This window comes from Ruditapes philippinarum, unplaced genomic scaffold (assembly GCF_026571515.1).
Source record: "Ruditapes philippinarum isolate M1 unplaced genomic scaffold, ASM2657151v2 ctg2084_1_1_1_1, whole genome shotgun sequence".
In the NCBI taxonomy this organism is placed as follows: Eukaryota; Metazoa; Mollusca; class Bivalvia; order Venerida; family Veneridae; genus Ruditapes; species Ruditapes philippinarum.
In genome coordinates, this window is record NW_026866378.1 from 230704 (window position 1) to 252712 (window position 22009).

General features: G+C 31.6%; 2 protein-coding genes across 2 annotated transcripts; both read right to left on the reverse strand.

Moving 5' to 3' along the window:
• Positions 1-3663: 3663 nt before the first annotated feature.
• LOC132732328 (ankyrin repeat domain-containing protein 6-like) lies at positions 3664-4681 on the reverse strand. The gene has a single exon (XM_060718731.1). It carries the CDS (start codon positions 4474-4476, stop codon positions 3664-3666), a length of 813 nt encoding a protein of 270 aa, XP_060574714.1. The 5' UTR covers positions 4477-4681.
• A 382-nt stretch (positions 4682-5063) lies between these two features.
• LOC132732332 (uncharacterized) lies at positions 5064-21077 on the reverse strand. The gene is made up of 5 exons (XM_060718735.1): positions 19561-21077; positions 16715-19045; positions 12548-13009; positions 9518-11314; positions 5064-6031 (listed from the first exon to the last, which is right to left on the reverse strand). Exons 1-5 carry the CDS (start codon positions 20768-20770, stop codon positions 5064-5066), a joined length of 6768 nt encoding a protein of 2255 aa, XP_060574718.1. The 5' UTR covers positions 20771-21077.
• Between the last annotated feature and the right edge of the window lie 932 nt (positions 21078-22009).

Consider the following 22009-nt stretch of genomic DNA (forward strand, 5'->3'; position numbering starts at 1 on the left):
TGAAACTTTAATTTTTGGTAAAAACCGTTTCGGTTAAATAAAACTTTTAAAATTTTTTAGAGCAAAAAAATTTTTTTAAAAACCCTTTTAAAGGGGGGCCGTAATTATTAAGAGCGAAATAATAAAAAATAAAACCCCCCCCTTTGGAAAAATAAATCAAAAAACCCTTTAAAGCAGCAAATCCCAAAAAAGCCTTTAAAAATTTTTTCAATAAAATTTTTTGAGCGGGAAAAATTTTTCAGAAAAAAAACATAAAGTTAAAAACCCCAAGAAAAGCGAACGTTAAAACCCCGATTAGCCGATAATTTTAAAAAGTAAACAAAGTAAAAAACATTTTAAAAAAATTAAAAAAAAAACCAAAAAAAAACAAAAAACCCTTATGGCCATATTAAATTAAAAAAAATTTTAGAAGAAAGAAATCAAGAAAACCCCTTGGCAAATAAATTTTTTACCAAAAACTGTTTGAGCAAAAGATAACAAAAATTAAAAACCCTAAAATAAGTAAAAAAAAAAAACCCCCCCAACATTTTTTTGCAAGAAAACCCGTACCAGCGAAATTTCCGAAAGGGCCAAAGCTAACCACAAAACCCCTTTAAAAATATAAGAAAAAAATGCCCGTAAGAAAAGTAAGGGAAATCCCTTTTAAAAGGGAAAATTTACCATAAAAAAGTTAGAAAAAAACCCATAAAAAAATTAGACGGAGATAAAAAAAAAAACCAGAGCAGATTTTTAAAATGGTTGAGACCGTTTGGGCACTTCCCCCCTTGGGCCCCCTAACTTTCCGAAAAAACCCAATTTGACAGAATAATAATCGATCTTCCCCCAAAAAACCCAAAACCAATGTGAAGCAATTTTTCTTTTTTTTTGTTTTAAGTTAAAAAAAAAAATTTTTCTCTTTTTTATACTTTTTTTTTTTATTATTTTTTAATTTTTAAAATTATCATTAAAGGTAATTTTTAAATAATTAACGAAAATTTTTTAAAATTTTTTTAAAAAAACCTATAAACTAAATTTAAAAAAATTTTTTAAAATTTTTTTTATTCTTTTTTTAAATAAAATTTTTTTATAATGTTTTTTGGGATTTTAAAATTTTAAATAAAAATTCTTTTTTTTAAAAACCAATTTTTGAATTTTTTCAAACAATAAAATGCCCTTTTTAAAAAAGGGGCTTTTTAAAAAATTTTTTTCCCCAATGTTTAAAAACATTTTTTCTTTTTTTTTTTAAAAAATTTTGAAATTTTTTTTTTTTTTTTTTTTTAACAAAATATTTTTTCCCCTTTAAAATTTAAATTTCCCCAAAATTTCCCAAATACAAAGTTTATTTTTTAATAATAAAAACATAAATTTACCTTCCCTTTTTAGTTTAAAAAACTTTCTTTTAAAAAAAAATTTTTTTTTTAAAACAAAAAATTAAAAAAATATTTTAACTTTTTCCCTTTTTAAATCAAAATTACTTTAAAAATGTTAAATTTGGTTCTTTTACTAAAATTCCCAAAAAAAAATTTTTTCCCCAAAAATTTTTTGTTTTATTTGTAATATTTTTAGGGGTAACTTTATTTTTGGTTTTTTTTCCCAGGTTTTATTAAAATAAAAATTTTTGGCTTTTAACTTTTTTCAGTTTTTGACAAAAAAATTGAAAAATTATTATTTTTTTCAAAGTAAAAACCTCAAAACCCCCGGGGAAAAAAGGGTCTTTTAAATTTTAATTTTTGTAAAAAACCGGGGGACCAAAGTGCCCCCTTAAATATTTTAAATTTTTTCCCATTTTTTAAAAATTGACTTTTACCAAAAAAATTTTTTTTCAAATAAATATTCAAACCCTTTAAAAAAACCCCCGTTCCCTGTTTCGGTTTATTATAAAAGGGGTTTAAAAAAAACATACGTTTTTTTAACCCAAAAAAAAAAAAAAAATTCCCTCCCGTTTTAAAAATTTTAATTTTTAAATTTTCAGGTGGGTTTTCCCTTTTGAAAAATGCAGAAAAAAAATTTAGGAGGGTTTTGCCCTTTTGGAAAATCCCTTTTCTTTAAAAACCCCCATTTTTGTTTAAAAAATTTTTTAGGGGCCGGGGTTTTTATTTTTAAAACCTTTTTGTTTTTGGGAAAGAACATTTTTTTAAAACCAATCAAAAAACTTTTTTTTGTTTTTTTTTTAAAGGTTTTTTCCCCCCTTTTCCCTTTTTTCGTTTTTTTAAAAAAAACCCCCTTTTTCCCCCCTTCCCCCTTTTACCCTTTCATTTTTTTGGCTTGTTTAAAGGAAAATACCAACCCCTTCTTTAACGAAAGTTTCCCCCTTAAATTGTCGAAACAAATATGCCCAAATTTAACGGGAAAATGTTTCAAAATCCCCCCAAAATTTTTCGGATTTCAAAAAAATTTTTTGAAAAAAAATTTAAATTTTTTTTAAAAAAAAATTTAAAAACTTAGGTTCTTTTTCCCAAATTTTGTCCTAATTTCCAAAAAATCAAATTTTTTTAAAATCAAATTTTTTTTCTACTTTGCCCCTTTTATTTTTTTTTTTTTGGGAAATTTTTTTAAAAATTTTTTAAAAAAAATTTTTTTTCCCAAAATTGAATTTTTTTAAGCAATATAGCTAGAAATAATAGCAAAACATTGAGACTTTCCGTAATTGTCCGGGTTATATTTTTCTGCTGCCACATCCAGTACTGACGGACATACACGTTCCCCACATAAAATTTTTGATATCACGTAGGCATCCTTTGCCTCTGAAGATAGTGCGGCGAAGTGTTGCTTTTCTTCCATCGAGGCTGATACTGAACAGACACCTGCTCGTAATGAACTTTTCCTGCTTTCACTTTTTTTGAATAGTATCATAATAAATTCACTTTTGCTTGCCGAAGTGATAGATTTATCACTATACAATTTAGGATCACTATGACGACGGATTTTGAAAGCAGGTACAATGTCTATTTTTACTGCTGTCTTTTTATCTTTCAGCAAAAACCCCCTTAATTAATTTGAATTTTTCGAATTGTAGGGGACAAATCCATTTTCACATAAAATATGTTTGGATGTGTATATGTGTCAGGTTCCTGTAAAACTTCATTTATGATATCAAAAATCCGTTTGAGCAGTTTTAAAGGGATAAAATAGTCATTGAAACCAGATTCGAAAAACCGATCAAACACACCACCTCTGTAGTTTTTTTGCTAAGTTTAAAAATGTTTGGGCTGACTACATTTTTATGTATCATTTCAGAATTTTTATTTGTAAACATATAAAAACAAATTATCTGGAGCCCCAACTTTCTTTTCAGCGCACTGCCAGTAAAATTTCCTGTTTTTCAGAATTTATCTTTTTTCCCAGTCTTTTTCATATAAGTTTCAAATTCTGTAATACGATTTGACTTATTTGCTTCTTTTTTAAAACGTACAAGTCCCAAAAAAAGGAAATTCATGATTTTCTAATGTTTTTCTGAAGAAAATATTTAGAAAGCTTTACACATTTTGTAATGCTTCTCTTTTCCTTCAGAGAAAATTAAAACCCCCGGGGTTTTTGATAGAGATAGGTTCCTGTTTGTAACTCCTTTTACAAAAACAAAATGTGAAAATATTGGCGTGGCCCTTTAAAAAAACAACATCCCCAAAGGGGGCGTCCTGGGTTATCTTTAAAAAATACAGCATTTAGAAATTTCCCCAAAAGTCCCTATGAAGTACATGTGTTGATGATAGCTCTCGGAGTGTCCCTTGCTTTTCCAGCTATGTTAGTGGTAATAAAATACTCCCAAAAATTGTTCCTGTTTACGATGATCATCTTATTGTCAAAAACTTTATTTAAAGAGTTTAAATTAAAAAATATGTCTTTAAAATGTAACATGACCGCTGTTTGTCCAATTCTGTTACACGTATTAGTATCACTTCCTGATACTTTTAGAAATTGTAAATAATCTGTGTCAGAAATCGTGCTTTCCGTGTAAGGCAAATCATGTAATGGAACAATGAAAATCTCTGACTCTCCAAATATACTTCGAACGTTTACTTTCGAACCTCTTTTTACTGCGATTTTTGCCAATTCATGATAGGACCAATACACAACCATCAGAAAATGCAAAACAGTTTCTCCTAAGCTGTTTCTAGAGTTTATATTTGTCCCAGCCTTTAAAAACAGTTCAAATACAGTTCTAGCGTACTCAGAATCAAGACAATCTTGAAAGACAAGATGAAGAGGTGTATTGCCAACTCTGTTCTTAGATTCCAAGATGGCTTTCCTTGTTTCAGGGGGACAGTTTTTGTATTTATTTTCCAAAATACTTTTCAATAATGAAATATCAATCTTTTCACCTTGAAATTCTTCCCTTGAAAAATGTGAATTGATCAAAGTATGGAGAAACGTGTTTCCGTATTCATCACAAAGTAACAAACCTGGCTGTTGTAAGTCTTCGCCAAATTCTGAAAATATTAATTCGAGGGTCTTTTGATTTTTTCTTGCTGCAATGTGCAAGGGTGTTTGTCCAAACATGTTTTGTATCGTAAGATAATATGAAAACTCGCCTCGCTTTTTCCGAGTAAGTGGCCATATATTTCCGTCTGAATTGCTAGTACACTTGAGATGCCAGAGATGGAATTGCTTTACAAATAAATGAAATATTGTATTTCCGTACACATCTCTATATGAAGTAAAGTGATGATTCAATTTAAATGCACTTAGGAAGTTGTCTTTGTTAAAGTAAAATACCCACAGTAGGATCCTTTCGCGAACACTTATGAGTTTGTCTCACTTAACTAGTAAGCTGACGGCTCGCACCTCATTTAGCAATATCTTCAATACATAATCTTCGAAGGTTGGCTGTCTCATACAGAATGTCATGGAAATGTGTTGTTCCATATGCTGAAGGATTTATTATTGGCCGTATTCTATTGGCCTCCAATTTCCACTTTTCACATAGATGCCTCTGTTTGACAGGTTCAATTTTTTCCAAAATCCTTGGCAACCAGTCATTTATATGATAGAGCCGAACCTCACCTGATTTAGTTTTCTATGTTGAATATCCTGTATAACTGCCATATCTCCTCCGTTCAAGATCCCCGAATTTTCTAACTCTGCGTTTAATAGTACAAGGCAAAGGGTGGCAATGCCGTTTCTCCTTCATCATTTTGTTCATTTACATCTGCACCTACTTCTATCAGTTTCTCAATAAGTTGAACGTTACCAGGTATCATAGCGGCATGATGTAAAGCAGTATTACCATCCATATCTTTTAGTTTTATGTCAATATTAGCATCAATTAGTAAGGCCGCTATTTTATTTATCAATTGGTGATACTTGATCGAATCATATTTCATTCCTGTATAGATATCCGATTCATCGCGAATTATCAAAAAGAAATTATCAAATCTTTGTAATAAGGTATGAAGTGGGTTAGACCCAGACCTACTTGCAATATTCACATTAGCGCCAGCTTCTATTAATATCTTAACCTTTTCCTCGTCCTTGTATGAACATGCTATATGTAAAGCAGTTAATCCGTATGAATTTTGTAAATTAAGATCTGCTCCTGCCCTTATTAATGCATTAAGACAACCGTTTGTGTAAAGTTCGGCAGCTAAAATAATAGCAGAATATCCTTCCTCGTCTTGTATATTTAATTCGACGCCCCTTTTTATAAGTATTTCAACAATTTTTTCATGTCCGTTTCTTGATGCAAAATGGAGTGCTGTTTCTTTCTTCTCAGATTGAGCGTTTATGTCAGCTCCTGACCTAACTAGAGTTTCCACAATGTTTGTGCATCCTAAATGAGAAGCATAATGAAGAACAGTGAAGTTTTCTTGAAATGACAGAGAGGTGGATTGTAACAATGTTTCCACAATATCATCGTTCCGACAACGTGATGCAAAGTCAATCAAATTAAAACTTTTATCATCAACGTCAGCCATACGAAAGTGAATCGGCAACATATCCCGGCTTCTTTTTGATGTTGATATATAAATTATGATATCTTCAATACAAAGTGTTCTCAGTAACATTTCTTGAAGAGTTTTTATACAACTTCCACTTTCCATTATTTTTACTTTTAGTACAGAAGATTAAACATTTTAACTTATTCATATGAATTACATCTTATGTTGTGCTGATATGTCACTTAAGTTCTGTTGATATATCATACTTCTGCTTGATTTGAATATTTCATTGCAATTTTATCATACATGTATTTTGATTTGTATTAATGTGAAACAGTCTTAAATATAACCAAAATTGAATTTCAATGTTTTATCCATATTTTTTCATCGTAAATTTAGATATGCACCGCTTATTCCGCATACGTAACAATCACTGTATAATCATATCCAGCTTTCAAACCAATGTGTCGTGTTACCGCTTGATATCTTATGTATGTTATCTATTTTTCTAATGCTTGGGCAAAACATTCAACGGATCGATTTCTATTTCTTAATCTAGCCTATTAATCTTATTGGATTCAATTTAACGCCATTTATACAAATCAGTGTTCGGGGGGAACACTCCACTCGTCCACCGCACTAACATATCCAAGTTACCATTAAAAACATATTAGTCCGCGTCATATGAGTTGTTACTTTTGACCATTTATATAGTACAAATCCCGAGATTACTCGGGATTTGTACCATGGGTTTCAACGGCTGGCTGAAAAAGGTGAAAACCGTAAGATTTAATCACACGCCAGGGGATAAGATGCAATAATATGTTTTTAAACATGAACATTATCACTACATTGTTTTCTTTTTACAAGAAAACGACATGTTTCATATTATTATTATATTATTGTTTATTACTTATGGGGAGAGGATGCAATTTGAGAACGTTTTGCGAAATAATTGGTTGGCCACCCCTATACAACAAAGTAATTTTTGTGTGTCAAGTATTTCATTCTCCAAGCAAAATCACAACTTTGCATGAGAAGTCAATTTTAAGGTAGCTTTGGTGATCATTTCTTCAAATGTACATACCTGTAAATTACAAAACAATTATCAGTTTCTGCATCGTGTTTTCTTTATTTTTCTTGTCATTTCGTGTCTTCAAATTTTACGTCTTCATACTATTTAGTTTACGTACCTTTGCGTCTTCGTCATCGTCATTTGTTTTTTATAATCGTTCTTTTCCTGTTTAAGTCGTTGTTTTTTCAAGTATTGGCGCTTCAGGTGATTTCATTAAGAGTCATATTTTTTGTGATATAGAATGGTAAATTAGTTCATCGCGTTTCCAAAAGGATAGCAATTAAATACCAATGAAGATTAAGGGTGGGCTTATTCAGCAAAATATGTGTGAAGTCAATACTAATATTTCGTGAATGCCCCATACGCTTTTGTGGCACTTTACTACCATATTTATTTCTTACAAGCATTTGGAAGTATTCTTTTTCTGATGTCTTTTGCAGCAGATATATACTGAAGCTTTATACACTTTAAGGTGTATACAATTGCCAAATATTCAATACAAAGTTTCATGCTGTTTCATATTGTCATTTTCATATACATAATATTGATACCACATGTATATTGTCAAGTGCTGCTCAGTCCTGAACTTCGTCAAATAGGCACGCATGCAGTGGTCGTGTCTAAATGCGTATTTTATATAATAAATCTGTTTATACAATTGACAGGAAATTTATCGTAATCTTTTGAATTGATAAAAGCAAGACTCGAAACCTCAATGATTTATCAGCATTTTGTTGTTTACCTTTTACGAATTTAAAAAAAAAAATTCCCCGTTTGAGGCTGAAGTATGCTGTGCTCCTCTTAGTTCACGGTGCACAAGAAGGAAAACAAAGAATTGACTTACGGTACAAAGAAATAAGATGTAACAATTAGATATTTTCTGCTATATGACACATAGAAACAAAATCATATTCAATCAAAATCAGATTAAATGGCATAGGTCGGCCATTCTGAAAACAGTATGTCATCATTTAAATCGCGATAAATTTTCATGCCTCAGTTAAAGTTACTAAATGTTATATTATTAAAACTTTCCCTAGTTAGTAACACGAAATTAATTTTTCAATAAATAATTTTTTTTTAGAAAGTAATGATTGTTTAATTCAGACGTATGCACATATTTTAAAGTACTATTATGTCTTTCTGCAGAAATGAGTAAAATGCTGTTCAGTTTTATGTAAAATTCTACAGATTTAAAAGATTTTGCACAAAAACTTTGTTGTTTACATGTATGACTAATTGCTTGTATGTCAATTTTGACAAATTTTAACACTAGTGACATGGAACATGATCAATAATCGTGAATTAAGTGATGTTAGTGTTATTACGACGTAAAACTTACAAATAGTGGATATTGTTTACATTTTGATTTTGATCATCCCAACTAAAGTTCAGACCTTCTTTAAGCATAGCGGTACTTTATTTAGGGGCTGAATTTTATCAGATTGCTTCCTAACACGCCACGGTCTTTATCTAACTGAATCAACAAGTTAACGAACAATATTAAACATTATATCGAGTATTTGACAATAAATTAAAGATTGAGTCTAGACGAATTGATTCATGATTTATCAAAGTTAAATACCGTCTAAATGCCCCTTTTTATGAGCAGATTTTAGAGAAAAAGATAGATCTTTAAATTTATTACATTTTGATTGCCAATCGGTTAGCTATAAGTGACTACATGTACACATTGCACTGTCAGATTTATTTTTCGATACACACCTACCTAGTTATGTGACATTTATTCAAATAGATATTTTTTTTTCTATAATCATATTAAAGTCTATCTTGACGTCATCAAAATCATCGATTTTCACTGTTATCAATATCTTATGCCTTATCATAGCAGGAGTGATTACAAACACAAACACTACGTCATTTTTTGAACCAAAAAAAAAATATAAATAAATAAAAAAAAAAAAAATGAAATTCAAAATTCTCAAACAGTACTGATAACATTTCTCAAGGTATGGAATTCAGTGTCACGTTTCCCCCTGATAAACGTCAGATAAATTATGCAGGCTTTGCTTAATAGGGGTCATCCCTTTTCCAGTATTTAAAAATTTCACAATTTTTGTGTTTAAATCTTAAGCCGGTGCTAGGGGTGTGGACGGTAACCTGCATTTTCCAGTACCGTCCATGAACAGCCATGATCAAACTGAGCCTGCAACCTTTTCAGTTTTGTTGTTTTGGACGTTCTTTAGGGATTCTGTTTTTGCCCTATTTTATATTTTCGTATTTGAAGAAATCCCGTTTGTTGACCCTGTCACGTCATACTCATCATTCCTTTTTTGAGACAGTTGTTTATAATGGTAATCACAAGCTGGTTTATGACGTTCAATGTTTTTTTCCTTACATTCGTCGCTACAATATGTCCAAAGTTTACATCTGGAACATGTTCTAAGAATAACCTTATCTTCTTCTGGACCTTTCTTACAGTTTGCACACATATTATTATTTTTGATAAAGGTTAAGGTACTTAGAGTTTTGATTTCCCGGAAAGTATGTAGCCTAATTTCATCAAAATCAACATTTTTGCCTAGAATGTTCAGAATTAATTTTGCATACATAGCTCTTAGCTTACACGCTTGGTTACTTCTCTCCAAGGCTGAGTCATGATTTGTAAACAAATTGATGTCAGGGAACATGTAACATGGAAAGTTTCCCTGATTTGCAAATTGTAAAAGTTTCTGAAATATTTCACAAACGTAAGTATGAACTGTAACTGGCAAAAACGTAACTGACTGCCTTTGTAGTTCCTCAACAGCATAGAATAGACAATTTTTTAACATATAGCTAGAAATAATAGCAAAACATTGAGACTTTCTGTAACTGTCCCGGTTACATTTTTCTGCTGCAACATCCAGTACCGACGGACATACACGTTCCCCACATAAAATTTTTGATATCAGGTAGGCATCCTTTGCCTCTGAAGACAGTGCGGCGAAATGTTGCTTTTCTTCCATCGAGGCTGATACTGAACAGACACCTGCTAGTGATGAACTTTTCCTGCTTTCACTTTTTCTGAATAGTATCATAATAAATTCACTTTTGCTTGCCGAAGTGATAGATTTATCACTATACAATTTAGGATCACTATGACGACGGATTTTGAAAGCAGGTACAATGTCTATTTTTACTGTCATGTCTTTATATCTACAGCAACACCACCTTAACTTTAATTTGAAGTTTGGCGAATTTGTAGATGACCGAAATCCATTCTTCACATAAAATATGTTTGGATGTGTATATGTGTCAGGTTCCTGTAGAACTTCATTTATGATATCAAAAATCCGTTTGATAAGTTTTAAAGACATGAAATTACCATAGATATCAGAGTCGAAAAACCGACTACACACATCCCCTATGTACTTTTGCTTAAGTTTGACAATTCCAGTTTTACTATATTGTTCTATGTCAATCATTTCAGACATATGTTTTAGTAAGCATATGAAATCAAATTCATCTGGTAGCCCAACTTTCGTATTTTCAGCGACACTGCCAGATAAAATTACCTGATTTTGCAGTAATTTATCTTTTTCTCCGAGTCTTTTGCATATATAGTTTACAAATTCTGTAATAGCCGATTTGACTTTATTTGCTTCTTTATTAAATCGTACAAGTCCTAAAAATGGAATATTCATGATATTTCTAATGTTATTCTGAAGAAAATATTCAGAAAGACTGTGTACACATTTTGTAAATGCTTCATCTTTTTCCTTCAGAGAATTAATCAGCAGGTGTCTGTGATAGAAGATAGGTTCCTGTTTGTGAACTCCATTTTTACAAATACAAATCTGCTGAAGAATATTGGCGTGGCCTCTTAAAAAAGCAACATCGCAAGGGAGCTGTCCGTGATTATCTTTAACAGGGCAGCATTTCGAAATTGCCGCAATGTCCGTATGAAGTACATTTGTGTTGATATAGCTCTCATTTTCTTGTTTCCAGGCTATATAGTGTAATAAATTACTTCCAAAATTGTCCTGTTTATTGATGATCATCTTATTGTCAAAAACTTTATCTAATGAGTTTACATTGAAAAATATGTCTTTACAATGTAACATTGCCGCTGTCTGTCCCATTCTGTTAAACGTATTAGTATCAATTCCTGATACTTTTAGAAATTCTAAATAATCTGTGTCAGAAATCGAGTCTTCCCAATGTAATGGAACAATGAAAAGCTCTGATTCTCCAAATATATTTCGAAAGTTCACTTTCAAACCTTTTTTTATTGCAGTTTTTGCCAATTCACTATAGGGCCAATACACAACCATCAGAAAATGCAAGACAGTTTCTCCTAAGCTGTTTCTAAGGTTTATGTTTGCCCCAGCCTTTAAAAACAGTTCAAATACAATTTGAGCGTACATAGTATCAAGACAATCTTGAAAAACAAGATGAAGAGGTGTATTTCCAACTATGTTTATAGATTCTAAGAGGGCTTTTCCCCGTTTCAGGAGGAATTTTTTTTATTGTTTCCCAAAAATTTTCAAAATAAAGTTATATCTTTCCACGTTGAACTTTTTTCCCTTGAAAAAATTTTGAATTGATCAAGTTGGAGAAAAATGTTTCCGTATTCATCACAAAGAAAAATGGTTGTTTTAATCTTTTTGCCAATTTGAAAAATTAATTCGAGGTTTTTGTTTTTTCTGTGCAAAAATGCAAAGGGGGTTTTTTCCAAATTGTTTTTGTGTCGTAAGATAAAAGAAAACTGCCCCGTTTTTCCGAAAAAAGTGGCCCTAAAATTTTCCCCTTTAAATTTACACCAAGATACCCGAGATGGCTTTTCTTTTTTAAATAAATGAAATATTGTATTTCCGTACACATCTCTATATGAAGTAAAGTGATGATTAAATCTAAATGCACTTAGGACGTTGTCTTTGTTAAAGTAATGCAGTGGATCCTTTCCTATATTGTCCTTAATTGTAAGTAAAGCTCCATTATTCAGCAATTTTTCAAAAACTTCTAAGTTGGCTGTCGTACAAATGTGATGGAATGCGGTTTTTCCCGAATTATTTTGTCTATTTATTTCAATTCCACTTTCAATAAGCACTTTGACAGGTTCAATTTTTCCCCAAACCCAACACATAAAGAAAGAGCGGAAACACCGTATTTTTTCATGTTTTATCTGTTTTGCACTGTAAGACCGAATTTTTCTAAATTTGTTTTACGTAATGCTAAAGGGAATGCCCTTTCCTTGATCATTTTTTTCATTTACACGCCCTATTTTTATCAGCTCAATGTTGAGTTAAAATTTTAGCGGGGGAAATTTTTCGCATATTAATAATATTTTTTATTTTATGTAATTTCTAAAATGTAAGGCCCCTTTTATTAAAACATTTTGGGAAACTTGATTTAATTTAAAATTTGTAAAAAGGTATGAAGTGGTTTGTTCAAAAACCGCTTTCAAAATTCATTAGCGCCCGCTCTATTAATATTAACCTTTTCCCCCTCCTTGATTAAACAGCCCAATGTAAAGGGTTTAAACGACGTATGAAATCTTAAAAATTTAAATCGCTCCCCCCCTTATCAAAAGCATTTAAAAAATCGTTTTGTTAAATGGGAGCTAAAAAATAGCAGAATTCCTTCCCTTTCTTTGGGATTTTTAATTTGATGCCCCTTTTTATAAGTATTTCAACAATTTTATCATGTCCGTTTCTTGATGCAAAATGAAGTACTGTTTCTTTCTTCTCAGATTGAGCGTCAATGTCAGCTCCTGACCTAACTAGAGTTTCCACAATGTTTGTGCTACCTAAATGAGCAGCATAATGAAGAACTGTGAAGTTTTCTCCAAACGACGTATTTAACAGAGAGGTGTATTTTAACAATGTGTCCACAATATCATCGTTCTGGCACCGTGATGCAAAGTCAATCAAATTTAAACTTTCATAATGAACGTTAGTCATACGAGAGGTAATCGGCAACAGATCACGGCTTCTTTTTGATTTTGATATATGAATTATGATATCTTCAATACACAGTGTTCTCAGTATTATTTCTTGCAAAGTTTTTATACAACCTCGACTTTCCATTATTATTACTTTTAGTACAGAAGAATAAACAGTTGTACCGATACGTCACTTAAGTTGTGTTGATATGTCATGCTTCTGCTTGTTTTGAATTTTTCTTTGCAATTTTATCATACATGTTTTTTGAATTGTATTTACGTGAAACAGCCTTGTCTAAAAAAAAATTACCAACATTAAATTTCAATGTTTAATCCATATTTGTTCATCGTAAATTTAGATTTGCACCGCTTATTCCGTATTCATAACAATCACTGTAAATAATACCCCTCTTTCAAACCAGTGTGCCGTGTCTTATGTATATAAGCTTTGTTCTAATGTGTTGGCAAACATTCAAGATAGGATTTTTCTCTTATCTTATTGATCAATTTACTTTACAAATGGTCGGGGCAAAAAACTGCACTGTCACGATAATGTTAGTTACTAAATATAGTCGGCAAAGGGTAATTTCGCCCCACGTGCTCGTGTTCTATAGTAAAAGTCGGATAATCGGATTGTAACATGGTCAACGGCTGGCTGAAAAAGGTGAACACCGTAAGATTTTATCACACACAAGAGGATAACATGGAAATATGATGTTTTTAAACATGAACATGATCATTCCGTTGTTTTCACAAGAATACGACATGTTTCATAAGTATCTTGTATTATTTTTATCACTTGTGATATGCAGTAAGTTCAAATGGATAAAATGGGGAGAGGATGCAATTGCAATTTGAGAACGTTTTGCGAAATAATTGGTTGGCAACTCCTATACAACATAGTAATTTTTATGTGTCAAGTATTTTATCACATATTTTGCATAAAAAACCAATTTTAAGATAGCTTTAGTGATCATTTCTTGTAAGAATGGCTGTTCATAAATGTAAATGCCATAAACAAACGATTTGATAATTTAATCAAATAATTTAACAAAGGTGGCGTAAACCAAAGAAATGTATTTATCAAAGTGCATAAATACATGTCCGAAATACATAACTGATCAAAGGAAAGATACATGACGGTGAAACATAATGATTGACAACAATTACATGCAAAGGACAAAATAAACGCCTTGATAATATAAATAAACAATATAATATAAATTGTCAAAATTAAATACCAGTATTTTGCGCAAATGTGAATGCCATGCAAGTTATGCCTAAATAAAATATAAGTAATTAGTTGTTAGGAGGAACAGGTGAATGAAATGGGACTGATATAGGATGGTGGCTTGTATATCAGACTGTAAAGAATATAATCATAAATAATTCGACAATTTCACAAGATATATACAAATACGATGACAAAGTGACTCATCAAAATTCGTATTAAAATCGAATATCGACAACAGGACAGGTAAACAAAAAGATTAATAGTAATATAAAAGCAAACACACGAAAACTCGAAGAAAGTACGAATACGTACAAAAGTATGTAAACCCAAATTAAAAGTATGAAGACGAAATCTTGAAGACACGAAATGACGTTACAAATAAGCAAAAACAAATAAACCCCCCGAAAATACTATTAAGAAAATGCTTAAACACGTTGACAAAAACAGTTATCAGTGTCTGCATCGTGTTTTCTTTATTTTTCTTGTCATTTCGTGTCCTTCATACTATTTAGTTTTTTCAAGTATTGGCGCTTCAGGTTTTTCTTTAATTGTCATATTTTTTGTGATATAGAATGGTAAATAAGTTCATATATCATCGTTTCCAATAGGATAGCAATTAAACACCAATAAAGATTAAGAGTGGGCTTATTCAGCAAAATATGCGTGAATTCAATACTAATATTTCGTGTATTTTTACAAGAATTTGGAAGTATTCTTTTTCTGATGTCTTTTGCAGCAGATATATACTGAAGCTTTATATACTTTAAGGTGTATACAATTGCCAAATATTCAATACAAAGTTTCATGTTGTTTTATATACATAATACTGATACCACATGTATACTCTCACGTGCTGCTCAGTCCTGAACTTCGTCACGTAGGCACGCATGCAGTGGTCGTGTCTAAATGCGTATTTTATATAATAAATCTGTTTATACAATTGACAGGAAATTTATCGTTATCTTTTGAATTGATAAAAGCAAGACTCGAAACCTCAGTGATTTATCAGCATTTTGTTACTTTTTTTTAAAGAATTTTCCCCGTTTGAGGCTGAAGTAGACTGTGCTCCTCTTAGTTCACGGTGCTTAACGCTTTGAAACAAGAAGATAAAACAAAGAATGGACTTACGGTACAAAGAAATATGATGTAACAATTAGATATTTTCTGCTACCGGTATATGACACATAGAAACAAAATCATATTCAATCAAAATCAGATTAAATGGCATAGGTCGGCCATTCTGAAAACAGTATGTCATCATTTAAATCGCGATAAATTTTCATGCCTCAGTTAAAGTTACTAAATGTTATATTATTAAAACTTTCCCTAGTTAGTAACACGAAATTAATTTTTCAATAAATAATTTTTTTTAGAAAATAATGATTGTTTAATTCAGACGTATGCACATATTTTAAAGTACTATTATGTCTTTCTGCAGAAATGAGTAAAATGCTGTTCAGTTTTATGTAAAATTCTACAGATTTAAAAGATTTTGCACAAAAACTTTGTTGTTTACGTGTATGACAAAATTGACTGCATGTCAATTTTGACAAATTTTAACACTAGTGACATGGAACATGATCTATTACCGTGAATTAGCTGATGAAGCAAAGAAGCAAAATATGTTGATTATAATCATTGAAGGTGCAGGCACAGTAGAGCTGAAAATCGATATTTAACATTGACAGTGTTATTGCGACGTAAAACTTACAAATAATGGATATTGTTTACATTTTGATTTTGACCATCCTTACTACAGTTCAGTCCTTCTTTAAGTATTGAGAGACTTTATTTAGGGGCTGAATTTTATCAGAAAGCTTCCGAACACGCCGAGAATACGTAATCAATTGAAGTATGACGGAATGCTACGATTGCAGAAGATTTATATATTTATTTAAACCGACCTGAAATATTATATCTTTTCAATACCAATGTCTTTATCCAACAAAATCACAAATTAACATATTATCGAGTATTTGACAATAAATTAAAGATTGAGTCTGGACGAATTAATTTTCGATTTATCAAAGTTAAACATCTAATGTTACCTTTTAACAGCAGATTTTAGAGAACAATATGAATCATTTAACCTAGTACATATCAGTAAGATTACCAATCGGTTAGCTTGTACCCATTGCATTGTCAGATTTATTTTTCGATACACTCCTACCTAGTTATGTGACATTTATTAGATAAGTTTTCTATTATCCTATTAAATCTATCTTGACGTCATCAAAATCATTGATTTTCAGTGAAATCAATAAATCAATGTCTTATCACAGCAGGAGTGATTACAAACACTATATTGTTCTGTGATTCTTTTGAATAAAAATGAAATTCAAAATTCTCAAACAGTACTGATAACCAAGTCTAGATACATTTCTCAAGGTATAGAATTCAGTGTCAAGTTTCCCTCTGATAAAAGTCAGATAAATTATGCAGGCTTTGCTTCCTAGGGATCATCCCTTTTCCAGTATTTCAAAATTTCACCATTTTCGTGTTTAAATGTTGAATTCTGCTTAAGCCGGTGCTAGGAGGTGTGGACGGTAACCTGCACTTTCCAGTACCGTCCATGAACAGGCTCAATCAAACCGAGCCTGCAACATTTTCAATTTTGTTGTTTTGGACGTTCTTTAGGGATTCTGTTTTTTCCCTATTTTATTCTTTCGTATATAAGGAAATCCCGTTTATTGCACGACCTGTCACGTCATACTCATCATTCCTTTTTTGAGACAGTTGTTTATAATGGTAATCACAAGCTGGTTTATGACGTTCAAGGTTTCTTTCCTTACATTCGTCGCTACAATATGTCCAAAGTTTACATCTGGAACATGTTCTAAGAATAACATTATCTTCTTCTTGGCTTTTTTTACAGTTTGCACAGATATTATCATTTCTTTGACATGCATATGCAAATATATCTAACTCACCCACAACTGTAATTGTCCCAGAAGTGTGTAAATTCATACCGTCAAAATCAACACTTTTGCCAAGAATGTTTAAAATTAATTTTACATACATAGCTCTAACCTTACACGCTTGATTACCTTCCCCAAACACTAAGTTATCATTTGTAAACAAGTCGATGTTAGGCAACATATAACATGGAAATTTTCCCTGATTTGAAAATTGTAAAAGTTTCAAAAATATTTCGCAAACGTACGTATAAACTGTGATTGGCAAAATAGAATTTGACTTCTTTTGTAGTTCATCAACAACATAAAATAAACAATTTTTTAACATATAGCTTGAAATGATAGTGAAACATTGACTCTTTTTATAATTGTTTATACTATCACCAATCATATCTGCTCTCACATCCGTTACAGACGGACATACGCGTTCACTACATAAAATTTTTGATATCACATATGCGTCTCTTGCTTCTGAAGGAAGTGCAGAGATACGATTATTTTCCTCCAAAACGGCAGTTTCTGAACAGACACTCACTGAAAAGACACTAAATCTTATAATTTTGATATCACGAACTATTTCATTGTCTATGAATTTTACCATCACAAATTCACCATTGTTTGTCGCAGGATTAAATATATCAGAAGACAAATTTGCACCTGATGGACAATGAATTTTAAAAGCAGGCACAATGTCTATTTTTACCGTCATGTCTTTATATTTACAGGAACACCATCTCAACTTTAATTTGAAGTTGGGGGAGCGTTCAGGTCTTCGAAATCCACCCTTCACATAAAATATGTTTGGATGGGAATATGTGCCAGACTCATGTAAAACTTCGTTTAAGATGTCAAAGATCCTGTTGAGAAATTCTGAAGCAATAAAAATATTATCATTAGGGTCAAAAAACCGACTAGACACATCCCCTCTGTACATTTCCTGAAGTTTTACATGAATGTCAGTCTTATGATGTTGCTCTATACAAAGCAACTCGGACATTCTATCCAGTAAGCATATAAAATCAAATTCATCCGGTAGTCCAACTTTTGTATTTTCAGCGACACTGCCAGATAAAATTACTTTATTTTTCAGTAATGTATCCTTGTCTCCGAGTCTCTTGCATATATAGTTTACAAAATCTGTAATAGCTGATTTGACTTCACTTGCTTCTTCTTTAAATCTTACCAGTCCTAAAAAAGGAATATTAACGATATTTCCTATGTTATGCTCAAGACAGTATTTAGAAAGATCGAATATACATTTTGTAAATGCTTTGTATTTTTTCTTCAATTCACAAAATATCAGGTGTCTGTGATAAAAAATAGGTTCCAGTTTGTGGACCCCATTTTTACAAACACAAATCTGCTGGAGAATATTGGCGTGGCCTCTTAAAAAAGCAACATCGCAAGGGAGCAGTCCTTGTTTATCTCTAACAACAGAACATTTTGAGATTTCCATGTTACAGAAGTCAATGTTGATAAGCCTTTCATTTTCTACTTCCCATGCTACAAAGTGCAATAAATTACTTCCAAAATTGTCCCGTTTATCGATGATTGCTTTATTGTCCAACACTCGATTTATACATTTTTCATTTCGGAAAAATATGTCTTTAAAATGTAACATTACAGCTGTCTGTCCAATGTTGTTACAAATACCCGTATCACATCCAGACAGTTTTAAAAATTCCAAATAATCTGTATCAGAAACTGAATATGGAACTATGAAAATTTCAGTTTCTCCAAATATATTTCGAACATTTACTTCCGAACCCTTTTCTACCACAGTTTTTGCCAGGTCTTGATATGACCGATATGCAAACATCAAATAATGCAAAGCAGTTTCTCCTAAACTGTTTCTACAGTTAATGTTTGCCCCAGCTTTTAGAAATAATTCAAATACAAATTTAGAGTACTCAAAGCCAGAGTCAGATGTTGATCCATTATAAATGACAAGATGAAGAGGTGTATTGCCAACTCTGTTTTTAGATTCCAAAAGGTTTTTCCTTGTTTTGGACGAACAGTTTTGATATTCATTTTCCAGGAGACATTTTAAGAATGATTTAATTTTTTCACATAGCTCACCTCATTAAAATCTTTGGATTTGATTTTACTAAATCATGGAGGAAAGTGTTTCCGTATTCATCACAAAGTAACAAACCGTGTAGGTCTTCACAAAATACTGAAAATATTAAAACTAGGACATTTTGATTTTGTACTGCTGCAATATGCAAGGGTGTTTGGCCAAATATGTTCTGTTCCGTAAGATAATATGATAATTCGCTTCGCTTTGTCCGAATAAGTTCCCATATCTTTGCGTCTGAATTGTTACATTTCTGTATAAATAAGTGAAATATTGTATTTCCGAAAACATCTCTATATGAAGTAAAGTGATGATGCAATTTAAATGCACTTAGGAAGTTGTGTTGGTTAAAGTAATACAGTGGATCTTTACCTATATTGTCATGCATATTAAGTAAAGCTCCATTTGTCATCAATTTTTCAAATAATTCAAAGTTGGACGTATTAAAAATAAGATGTAATGCGGTTTTCCCTGAATTGTTTTGTTTATTTATTTTTATTCCACTTTCAATAAGCACCTTTGACAGGTTCAATTTTTCCAAACCGAACAGCATAATGAAGAGCGGAATCACCTAATTTACTTTCTATGTTTATATCTGTTGCTGCATCTGTCAAGACCTGAATTGTTCTAATCTCGTTTGACGTACATGCTAAGTGCAATGCCGTTTCTCCTTCATCATTTTGTTCATTTACATCTGCACCTACTTCTATCAGTTTCTCAATAAGTTGAATGTTACCAGGCATCATAGCGGCTTGATGTAAAGCAGTAATACCATGCTTAGCTTTAAGTTTTATATCAGTTTTAGCATCGATCAGTAAGTCCGCTATCTTGTTTACGTCCTGATACTCGACAACCTCTTCTTCGAAAAGCATCTCATTGATATACGGTAACAAGATATGAAGTGGGTAAGATCCAGACATGTTTGCAATATTTACATTAGCACCAGCTTCAATCAATGCTTTCACTTTTTCTTCGTACTTAAATAAACATGCACAATGCAGAGCGGTAGATCCGCTCCCATCTGGAAAATTTAGATCTGCACCTGCTCTAATGAACGCATTAAGACAACCGTTTGTTTTAGTTGCGACAGCTAAACTAATGGCAGATTGTCCTGTCTCGTTCAGAATGTTCAATTCAGCTCCATTTTTAATAAGTATTTCAGCAACTCTAGCATTTCCTTGTATAGATGCTAAATGGAGTGCTGTGTCTTTCCTCGAATTCTGAGCGTTTATGTCAGCGCCTGATGAAACTAGAGTTTCCACAATGTTTGTGCATCCTAAATGTGAAGCATATTGGAGAACTGAGAATGTTTCTACATGTGACATACTTAACTTTGACAATGTGTCTACAATATCATCGTTCCTGCCAGATGCGAAATTGCATGCTATGTCTTTCTTGGCAGTGTTTGCATTTATGTCAGCTCCCGATTGTTTTAGAGTTTCATCAATGTCCCAAACATCTGACTTAGAATCATGATAAAGAACCTTAGGTGTCGTATTTAACAGTGAAGTAAATTTAAATAATGTGTTCACAATAGCGTCGTTTCTACAGCGTGATGCAAAGTCAATGAAATTAAAACTTACATAATTCAAGTCAGTCGTACGCCAGCATATCGGCTTGAAGTGTCTTTTCCTTTTCAATTTTGATAAATGAATTATGATATCTTCAATAGATAGTGTTTCAAGTATTTGTTCTTGAAGAGTTTTTATACAATTTCCACTTTCCATTGTCAATACAATTGGAATACGAGAATAAATATTTCCACAAGTTCACATGAACTCAACACATTTTGGATCGACTATTTTTTCACAATAACGTTTTAGAATTGGTTTGAGGTACCATGCTGAAAAGTCCGCTTGTGTTTAATCTCATTGTATCACATTTAGATTTTAAATCATGAAGATCATTCTTATTTCGTTGACAGGCAAATTAAATGTTTACCTGTACATGTTGATAGCGTACACAACAATCAACTCTATATTCATATCAAATTTTCAACTTTTATTTTGTAACCATTTGTTACAAAATATTGGTAAATTTAATCGTACCGTGCAAACATTGAACAATACATTGGCGAACATTCAAATATATATCTTAGCAGGAGGCCAATCTTTTTGAAAAAAAAAAAGGTTTATCATTGAATGCCATTCAGCCTTGTTATACCTGTCTTTCTTTTATTGATTGCATTAACTATTGTGTTATGCTAACTGGTTATTACGGTATGTGCATTTCTTTTATCTCGCATTATACATACTTCACCATATTAGAACAATCTTTATTATATAATAATTATGCATACTTTATTATATTTTGTACATTCCTTATTGTGTTATGTACATTCTTTATTACATTTTATACATTCTTTATTATAGTGTGTATAATATTTATTATGATATGTATATTCTTTATAATAGTATGTATATAATTATTATATAACTAGTATGTACATTCTTTATTATAGTATGTGCATTCTTTATTATGTTATGCGCATTTTAATAATACATTTTTGCATTGATTACGGTAATTGATTATACTGGTCGACAATATAACCCCGCCCCCCTAAAAAACCCCAAAAAAAACCTGGTATAATTATGTTTACAAAAAATGAATTATGATGGAAAGCAGAGTTGATGTCTGCGTTGGTGTAATTACGAAATTACTGAAGCAGCTTATACTTTGGTTTATACAGAAATTATCTTAGTTCGATTGTGTAGGATGCTATAAGCTTATAGACACATTTTCGAATCTATTCCTGGAACCCAACCAGTACTGAGCAATAAGTGTAAAGTTTCTTGCCCAAGAAAACAAAGACTTGCCCCTGACGGGGTTTGAACCCATGCGGCTAGCGGTTCCGATGCGTTAACCACTCGGCCATGTAACCGCTTATACTTTTGGGGCGCTAGGTACTGGTTCTAAAGACACCAGTATAATTTATGTTTGAAATCATTGCAACATTTTAAGCATGA